Source organism: Melanerpes formicivorus, unplaced genomic scaffold, assembly GCF_026170545.1.
Source record: "Melanerpes formicivorus ecotype bairdi unplaced genomic scaffold, bMelFor1.0.p_v2 SCAF_7, whole genome shotgun sequence".
Classification (NCBI taxonomy): Eukaryota; Metazoa; Chordata; class Aves; order Piciformes; family Picidae; genus Melanerpes; species Melanerpes formicivorus.
Window position 1 is genome coordinate 18,213,623 of NW_027142359.1, and position 10,506 is coordinate 18,224,128.

The following is a 10,506-nucleotide window of genomic DNA, read 5'->3' on the forward strand; positions in this document are numbered from 1 at the left end:
TGTTGAGTCATTGTACTTCATTGAACATGTGGGCTGCTACAATCAATTCTTATTTGTGTTCTCTGAATTGCAAAAAACCCAAACGTGTTTCTTTCCTCTTCTGTTTAGTAGACTTTCACTCCTTTTTCTACTCTGAAAGGAAAAACATACTTTATTTTGGATCACGTCATCAGAGAACAAGACAGGTAGGTGATGTGGCTGCACCGTGAATACTATGTTCAGTTTTGGGCCCCTCGCTACAAAACCAACATTGAGGTGCTGGAGCATGTCTGGAGAAGGGCAACAAAGTTGGTGAAGGGTCTATAGAACAAGCCTTACAACAAATGGCTGAGGGAACTGGAGTTGTGTAGCCTGGAGGAGACTGAGGGGAGACCTCATTGCTCTCTCCAGCTACCTGTAAGGAGGTTGTAGTGAGGTGGGAGTGTCAGTCTCTTCTCCCTAGCATCAGGTGATATAATAAGAGGAAATGGCCTCTAATTGCACCAAAGGAGGTTTAGATTGGATACTGGGGAGAAAATTATTTACTGAAAGAGTGGTTGGGCATTGGAACAGCCTGTCCAATGAGGTGGTGGAGTAGCAAAATAGGAAATCAGATGTGAATCCACTTCTTGTCTGAAACAGAAAGAAGGGCTATTTTTAAATCACTAAGATGTCTAATTCCTTCTAAGCAAGCCAAACAATTTGCTATTAAAATGTATCAACTTTAATATATAAAGTCACTTCATTGTATTTTTAAATGCTAAAAAGGGTTTAAAATGGAAAAGCTTTTACTACGCTTTCCCATTTTCCCTAGATAAGCATAAGTGTGGATTCACATACTGGGGGAAGAGCAGAGATGGATATCTGTTCTTTTTCAGTACATTCAATAACTGCACTCAAGCTCTTCTTTGCCCTGTAAAAGAAGTACTGTTTCCTTTTCCATGATGGAAAAAAAAAAGCTCAAATGATCTCAGTACTTCTCTTTAACGGAAAATGATGCTGTTCAGTGCTTTCACATTTTTGTACTGTGTTACTTCTATATTTGGAGTATCATAGAAAATAATTCAGAATATTCTTCTCTAGAAACAGCTGCAGAATTAGCTGTCCATTAGAAATGTGCCCTCAAGATTGTTTTCTATGCACAAGTAGACTACCATTGCTGTTTAGAACACCCACTTGTTCTGCTTGATGTCCTGGCACATTTTTGTCTTTCCAGTCCTTTTTATCATCTAAAAATGTCTCACAATCTACACTTGTATGGCAACGACTTCTCAGGCCAACAGCCAATTTTCTGGAAGACTTTTATGGGACACTTAGAAGATAGCAGGGTTTTCAGCAGTAGAAGCCAGTGAGCTGTGCTCTGCAAGGCAATGCAGAGCAGCAGATAAGGGTCAAGTGGAGGAAAGGTAACTAGCTTCCCTACTTCCTCACACAGGCCTGAGATACTTTCTTAGCAGTGCGTTATGTGCACTTCATTTGGTTGTTGCTAATTTGCCATGTCTTAATTCCTCATCTCCGCGGGGCATGGTTGGTTTCAGCTGCCACTCATCCCAGATAAGGAGGAACTGCAGTTGCCCTGATGGCTGCAGGAAGGGAACAGACCCCCACAGAGGCTCAGCCACTGGCCCTGCTGAGGACAGGCCTGCCCCATGCCTTGCGGTGCCACTTGATGCTGGAGGCCTCTGTGCCCACCTGCAAGGCTGAGACGCTGAGGCAGGACGGCAGTCAGGGCTACCCAGAAGGCGGGAAGAGTGGAGTAGTTGGTCCTTGCCCACCACCAGATCCCTCACTGCCCCGTGAGGCCACGGGAACTTCATTTCATTGTATTACCAGGTTTTTAAGAGGGCCAGTTAAAGCCTACACTGGGAACCATCTGGCATAAGGGTTTTGTGGAATCCAGCTCTCCCAGCACTCTGGACTGCCTCACGCTCTTGCCTGGGAGCTTCAGTGTCCCCAGCTGCACCAGCTGACCCTTACCCTACGAGAGGCCTGCCCAGCTGGGCAGCCAGGCATGGTTTTAGAAGAGCAAAATGCAAACCTACATGAAAAGAGCCAGGGCTCTGGCCTGTGGCATGGTGGGCTGCCCCAGACTGGGAAGGAGGCCCAGGGTTGTTTTCCCAGAAGTTATCTTAGTGTAAAAGGTTCACAGTGACAAACATGCCATTTGAATATAGGACAAACATTCCTTACTTAAGTGCTTTTAGGAATGTTTTTCTGCACTTATTTATTCATTATGCTGCTCTCCCTGTTATGCCTTCCTCTTTAGAGGAAGCCCTCTCAGATTCAGGTTCTTAAAACCATTTAGCTATCTAATTGCCATCTTAAAGTAGTTCAGTGGTAGTGGGCAGAAAGGGGTAGTGCTCAGTTCCCTTTACTCAAACCTTTAAGGGACCCATGTGCCTTAAACATTTCAACTGTTTAATTGGCAGGTACTATCTGTCATCTTTTCCCAAGCTTTTCAGGAAGTGGAATCTGAGATTTCATTGCAAACTCTTGAAAAAAATGTCAGAAAGTGGTGGGCAGGAACAGTCAAGATGGATAACAACAGTTATTATGAGTAGCAGTCTGCAGGTACAATACCACATGTCAAGAGTAGCATCTGGCTCACTAAGAAACACTGAAATAAACATTTCCTGTATTTTATACATGGAAATATTTTATCCAATGTCAATGAATTCAATGGTTTTTTAGGATAAAAAAAAAAAAGTGATACTAGTCTGAAGTTGCTTCTGCTATAGTACCGGTTCTTTTGTGTGTATTTTTTCCTCCTAGCTGCTCTTGCATCTATTTAGTATTCTTGCCACTTGCTATTTTGAGTTACGCAGATTTAGACTTGTTCTCCTGACTCATCATTTTTGCACTGAAATGATGCTGCTTTCAATTAGCTCTATAAATATTTCCATCTGAAATGTTTCTGATTTACTGAATTCCTGCCTAAACGTTTTATTTTCTATTATGCTGTACCAAGAGCAGGGTAGATTATTACTCTGGCATTGTGAAATTCAGTTTTAAATAGTGAGTCTTACAGATATAGATTTATATCTGTTGATGTAAGCCTAGACTCTACTCCCCAGTAAACTGAAAGGGTATGTCAAGGAGCTGGTAATTAGTTTCTGCAGCTGAGGCCAATTTCATGCCAGAAGGATAATGAGAATTTAGATACAAGAGGGCTCTGATTCACAAGTGAGGATATCTTATGCCAGTTTAGCTGACAAGGTTATCACCCTCTCTCTTCTGCATAAATGGGTGAATGGTGTTGAAGTAATTTCTGAATAATTTCAGTTTAAAGCATGTTCTTGCTTGCTTGTCTTGGAATGACAGCCTGTAAGCTGTTCCAGTTTGGGAACTACTTCAACAACTAAATCCATAATATGGTGAGAGCTATTGGAGAGCAGTGACACCAGTCTAAATCACTCATTAATAAGCGCCCCAGCTGTAGTCAAAATGGCCTCCTGGTGAGCAAATGTATGGAAATAGTTGAATTCAATTCTAAGATGGCTTTTCTCTTACAAAGATAGTGCTTTGTATCAGTTTTGATCATGAGCTTTCTCTTTTCCCTGTGCAGCTATCCTTTTCTTTAGCTGTTATTTGTATTTGTGCATTAAATAATTCACTGTCAGCAAAGGCTTTGAAGAAGCAGTGAGTGTTTCTAAAATGGTAGTTAAACCTCAGCAGCAGCTGTCAGTGAGTGTTCCCTTTTCAGACCAATTGAAAGCATAACATTTCTGGTTACTGCCTCCTTCAGGGTTCACTTGCTGCACTGGCTTTATTTTGTACTCTTCCACTAAATCATGACAATTCCCTCTATAGGCAGGTTGGGTACACTTTAAATTAATAGGTTAAAGAACACGTTATTAGCTACAAAGGATTCAGTGATATAATCTTCAAAATGTGTCAAGCGACTTCTATAGAACATACTACAGAAACCCATTTTGCAGGCTGAAAAATACATCCAAACCCACTCCATTCTCTAGATGATTATGTTGCATAGTGCAATGTTCTAGTTTTCCTGAGTGGATGGCATTCTGTCAAAAAGCTTTAAAGAAAATCATGTCCCATACAGATTTTCTGAACTATCATCCAGATGAAATGCTGACATCTGTGAAAATAATACCATCTAATTAACCAGAGCCATAGAAACACACTGTTGTATGTTCCTCACTTCTGTAAATCCCCCTTTAGCACATCTTACAAAAATAGACTGCAAAATGTTTGAACTTCTTTATGTATTATGCAAGAGTTTCCTGAGGCAAACTGAATGTATGCATACAAAATTGTCATTCAGTGTTGAGAACTTCCAATCCAAATATTTTACCATTTCTTTAACTAAAAAAGTTTAGTTAACATTTTACTACCTTTTTATTGCAAATTAAAAAAAAATGAAACACTTTTTTTTCTATATATAATAGTTCAGACAATCCTTTAAGAATATTTTTATCTAACTTGTTGGCTGAAAACATATTTTTAAAATAACTTTTTAACATTTATTCAGAATCGTGAAATTTCTACAGTTCTACAAAGGCAACAACACCGAGTTCGATATTCAGATTCAGTGGAAATTGGATCCGTGATATTTTCTCTTTCTGGTACAGTACTTAGATGTTTATACTTCGAAACTCATCATCTCTAACGAGGTACAGTATCAGGCCCTGTTGTAGGCTACACTGAACTGAATAAAAGCTGCCTTGTTGGCTGGCAACAGCTGAAGAAGCTGCGCTGTGATTGCACGTAAATCAGAGGATGAAGCAGGGAACTCTGGGGATTAAACATTTTCATTAGTTTTTACCTTTTTTTTGACATATTGTAAAACAGCTACATCAGATTTGGTAATCATCAGCTGAACTGTTCAGTAAATTCTTGTTATAACTCAGCAAGCAGGTTGAGTGCCACTGACATGTAAGACAGCCATCATTTAGTATTCATGGCTGTAAACGTAAGACTGAACCAAGACCCTTAGATTTCATGTTCCAACTTGAGTTTGCAGACCTGGTGCTAGCAGAGGAGTTAGGGAAAGGATTCTTTGAGCAGGTTTGATTAGGAAATGGCTGCAACTGCAAATATGAAACACCTACCCTTTCTTTTTAAAGCAGAGAATTTTTTAGACAGGTTGTTATCTGCTGTTTTCCTGAACTGTAAGGACTAACACAGTGCATGTTGGCCTAGTCTTTTTGTATCCCTCTTAAACTTCAGCCTGCTTAATTTTCCCTTCCAGAATAACTTAAGTCAACAGGTTTATAATTTCATTTTCCATGGCAGACAATTTAGCTAACTTTTAAGATGTTACAGGTGTGTTTATCTCATTTAGAAAGAGGACTTGCTGAGCAATTCAGTCTTTGCATTTGCCCTAAATTCATTCTGTTATAGCAGTTGCTTGTTCCTGAAGCATGTGCATTCAAATATCTGTAACTTCAAGTGGATTTAACAGTTGGAATTTTCTTCTGTTATGGTAGAAAATAACCTCCAAGTTATTTGTAGTTTCATTTTCAAATTGCTAGTCATCACTGGCCAAATCTCATGATTGCATTTTACTGTGAGGATGTGTAAATCCATTCATATGTTTTGTTCTACCACCTTTTAAACTAATGGTTTAAATGGTTTGTGGTGAGAACTTAGCATATTACTACCATGATGTGTACATTTACATCAATTTCTTTGACAGGTGTTGCATTTATGCTGTCAGACACTCAAGAATTGCTTATGGCAGGGGAAGAACGGTACTCCAAAAGAATTCAGAAGTTCATAAACATTCATCGAAACAGTTTTTTGGTGTTGTCAGCTGCCCTTCATGGACCAGAAGAATGGAATATCATGTTTAGGATTCAGAGAAGGTATGATTTCAATATTGAAACTAATGTTTTATTGCTAGGATGAAGTGAAATAGCAGTTCTACATTCAGGAATATTATTTTAGAAATTAGGTTCAAGAATATGAATTTTGTTTTTCTAATGCACTGGAGAATTAAATGAAAAGAATACTATGTCAATCAATCTGATACATCATAGGTAACAGAAGAGGATGTTCCTCCAAACACACCAGATAACATCTCTTTCAGTCAGTTTAGGGCTCTGTAATGTAATCCTTTTCTGCCTGGAAAATTAGACAATTTCTTAGCTGTGTCAGCATCTTTCCCTGGTCATTTTCACAACAGAACAGGCAACTCTCCACCAGAAAAGGCTTTGCCAGCTTTAAAAAATCTGTTTACATGTAACAGCGTCTATTCTACACAGCTACAACAATGGGAATAATCAGTGTTATTTTACAACAAAAATATAAAACTGGCCCTTAAAACTGCTTTGTTTAAAACTTTATCTGTGATTTCTAATGATGCCTGAACACTTGCATGTTTCAGTATATACCTGTTGACAACAGTTAACAGATTGTGCTCCATATTTGTAGTCAAAGCTATTTTCTGGTAGGTACAGTAGTGTCCTGACTGCAATCGATTTTCACTATTGACAACCAAGAAGTGACTATTCTAATGGAGTCTTTAATCTTTACTTCCTTGAAACTAGCGTCAGTTCCCTTAAATCCTGGGCACACTGCCAAATGTTGATGAACAGTACAGTGTCTAGGATGAAATGTAGGAGATCTATTACCCATTTGTGAAAATTCCATAAATTTTCATGTGAGGTCTTAAAAGCTCTGCCACTATTCAGCAAGAACATGTTATTCAGCTGGTGGCAGTGCTAATTCTCAATCTATTTTGTGGTTATGCACAACTGATTTTGTGCGTGTGCTGGTCCCTCTTAACAAATGTGATCTTTTGAAACTGTATTCCATTTAGAAAGTCTGTAATTTTATTAAAATAATAGAATCACAATAATTGTTTTGTCATTGCAGGCTATCATAGCCAATTGATGTTGAGATGACACAATTATATTTTAGATGCATGTGCATTTTTACTACCTGGAGTTCTGCTACTGTATGTAGATCACTGGCTGAGCTTTTGCATCAGCAGGGTTGAAACTCGTGCCGTATTCTCTCAAACTACAAGTCACACATTTGGTTGGTTAAACAACCAAGGCCCCTATTTCTTTCTGCATATTTATGGTTTTGTGGAACCAGGGGAAGGATTTTTAAACTACTTTTAACAAGGACATTATGGGATTGCTGTTCAACACCACAAGCACTTTACACAGGGTTATGTATGTCGTGGGGCGAAGTGGGAGAAAAGCAATCTTCATTATCACAGCTCAGATGAGCATTCCCCTAATATCCCCAGTAAATCTGCATGTTAAACACCTTGGAGCAAAGAGCAGCTATGTGTTCTAACGGCCGCTCTTCTGCCCCTTGATCAAATTAATAAAATATAAACTAAATTTAGACCTGTGGTAACTGAAGTAAAACTGCTGACAGAAATGGATTTTCACAGCTATAGGCAAGTACAAGTAACTGTTTCTTTGGTGCACTTTGTTCATTCATGCTATGCTTAACCCACTGCTGGGATTAGCAAAGTTGCATCTGTTTATTTCCCTGATACCTAAATGTAAATCAACCACACTTCTGCATTCAGTTTCAGCAAAATTCAACAGTGACCTGAGTACCTAATCATAGGAAAGGCCACTGCCTTTAACATTTATTTCTGATAATTAAACGAAAGGGCAGCCAAGCTCAGATCAGGTATCTACACAGCATGGGTCTTAATGTGACTAAGTTCAAGTCATCAAGCAGACTGAGGGGAAGAACAGGTGGTAGTCACACAGGGAGGTCACTAGGGAGTATGTAGTTGAGCAGCTGGGCACTTCCTTTGGATTAAATTTTTGATTATTTAAAATTCCTCATTCCTTGTTGTTAAGTCCCTGTAGTGTTTTAACTCTACAACAGAAAACAGCAGCAATGTTCACTTTGTTGTCATTGTTACAACCTGTTTAAGACACAAGTCTTAAGGAGAAGCTCTGTGCTTGTCAAAGCTTTGATCTCACTCTCTTCCTTTACTCTACTGAAAGACAACTGGTGCCAGTATCTTAAATCTTCAGATTCAGCTCTCAAGAATCACATGAATAACATTATTTATAGAAAAATAAATTTTATATAAATTTGAATGAATTTTGCAATAATACCTTACAGATTGCTACACTACAAATATTTAGTTCAAATTCTAAGCCTTTTTAGCACAGTGTTTTTAGATACTTTCCTGTGTTCTTCCCAAGCCCTAAACAAAAATGCAATATATAAAAACAAAATCCAAACACAAAACCCCCAACAACCAAACAAATCAAAACTGAACACAAAACCCAAACAAAATAACAAAACACAAACAAAACCCCACCAACAAACAAAAAAGCCATCAAAAAACCCAAACAAGCAAAACCAACTAAACACACCAAAACTTTTTTTTTTTTACTGGCACTGAAAAGAGTCTTCAGCCATACAGCAGGAGAGGGTTTAGTTTTCTCTGAATGTACACATGCTTAAACTGTTGACTGATTGTCAAAAACCCCTAGAAAAAGAAATGAGCCCTTCCAAGTCCCACCTAAACAAGTGGTGCAGTGGCTATACAATCAGCATCAACTCTCCAGTTGCCTTTAAAGATGAAAGCAGTCTTCTGTGGACTTGTGGTGAGGGTACAGTAAGAAGTTATGGGAATGCTTCTTGACTTTTACAGCATAACAAATTGAACATGTGTTCTTAAAGTAACCTTAATTTATTTTGACTTGCAGATTCTTTGGCAGTAATTTACGCATAATACCAGTTCATAATACTGCTGAAACTGTTAAGTTAATGCTAACTATAGCTAAGGTAAGTCTCATTGCAAACACATAAAAGTATTTGTTCAGAACTTTATTAGTCAGGAAAAGCCAAGAAATATAAAATCTATTTTTCCTTACTGGAACTTTTTGGGTTGTATTAACCACAAGCCCTGTAATACATTGAGGTAGGACTGTTAAGCTGATGGTTCAGCTGAGTCTTTAAATTAACGTTAAAGGTAACTCTAAGAGCTCTTAGTAGCACTTATAAAAACAGGTATTTAAGAGCTAATTCAGCTCTTATTTACCATTGTTGAGTTAGGATGTCTTCAATATCATGTACTATCAGGTAGTGATAGGACTAGGGAGAATGGAAAAAAAATAGAAATGGGTAGATTCAGATTGGATGTTAGGAAGTTCCTCACCATGAGGGTGGTGAGACACTGGAACAGGTTACCCAGGGAGGTGGTGGAAGCCCCATCCCTGGAGTTTTTTAGGCCAGACTGGATGTGGCTCTGAGCAACCTGATCTTAGTGTGAGGTGTCCCTGCCCATGGCAGGAGGGTTGGAACTAGATAATCCTTGAGGTCCCTTCCAACCCTAACAATTCTGTGATTCTATGATACTAGCGCAGAACCATCCTGACAGCTAAATGTGTAATGACTTACAGTGCCAATCTGAGAACGCTAGTTGTGGATTTTTGATGATAGTATGATTGCCACAGCTTAATGAGTGTCATTTGTCTGTGTATATATGTATGTGCAACATATCCTGTATGCACCAACACATTATTAACTAAATTTACTAAGTGCTTTAAAGAATGTTTTTCCATGAAAATTCTAAATTGGATACTCACTGCAATAGTACTAGCAGCATCCAGTGTACTAAAAATGCCTTATTATTTTAAGATGCCCACATAAGCATCAGTGGATTCAGAGTATTCATAAGCCACATTTCACTTACTGCATGGCAAAAGCTGTTAACTACGTATTACCACATTGAACATGGAACTTCAACATTTTATGGAATCCACTGGTGTCTGGCCCAGTCTCTTAATAGAACATTGACCTGAAAGCTTTTAAGATTACTGCTGATCCCACAAACTTGCATTTGCTTTTGTATTTGTTCAGAAAGTTTACACCAAATTTCACCAGGAGAGCCCCATGAGGAGTGATGACAGTATAGAGCATCAATCTGTCAGGACCATTACATTATATGCAGTGCAAAGCCAGTTTGAAAAATAAGATGTTCTTCTATTACTGAAGTTACTGCATTCTATTAATAATATTCTATTCATAATATTTTTCTCTGCCCTAAGATAACTTCCAAGCCAAAAGCAGATGATATTTGTTACAAAATGGTAATGACAAAAGCCCAAATAATAGAAAACAGTCCCGTTTGGAAGATGCTCCAGGAGAACCAGTGGCAAAGTAATTAATTTACTATTTGGGGGAAGTTATTCATAAGTAGAGTGGTTACATTTTAAACAAAATATAAAATGTTCTTTCAGATAGTTACATTTCAACAGATTATATACAACTTATGCATTTGAAATGAAAATTTGTACTGAATAACTATACACTGAAAAATATCATACATTATACTAAATGTGTATTCTAATTAAAAAAGGAAGTGGTTCACTGCACTATACAAGAGCCATTCTTTATTTCTAACTGGATTCAGAACATGAGCTCATCTGTTTATCATTTCAAAAGATATTTTAATGTATCTTAAATAAGAGGTTCAAAACAATTAAAAAATACAGGTATACATAGTAAATCTTACACAGTGTGTTTGTTAAACACTCTCTGATGTCTTATTAACTTTTAACATCTTATTTG

At 38.0% G+C, this 10,506-nt stretch overlaps 1 protein-coding gene across 1 annotated transcript; it reads left to right on the forward strand.

Annotated features, from left to right (window-relative positions):
- The first annotated feature begins 2,379 nt into the window (after positions 1–2,379).
- Positions 2,380–10,358, forward strand: CUNH1orf146 (chromosome unknown C1orf146 homolog). Its single transcript, XM_068141253.1, has 5 exons — positions 2,380–2,550; positions 4,472–4,565; positions 5,639–5,807; positions 8,640–8,718; positions 9,984–10,358. Exons 1-5 carry the CDS (start codon positions 2,482–2,484, stop codon positions 10,101–10,103), a joined length of 531 nt encoding a protein of 176 aa, XP_067997354.1. The 5' UTR covers positions 2,380–2,481; the 3' UTR covers positions 10,104–10,358.
- The last annotated feature ends 148 nt before the right edge of the window (positions 10,359–10,506 follow it).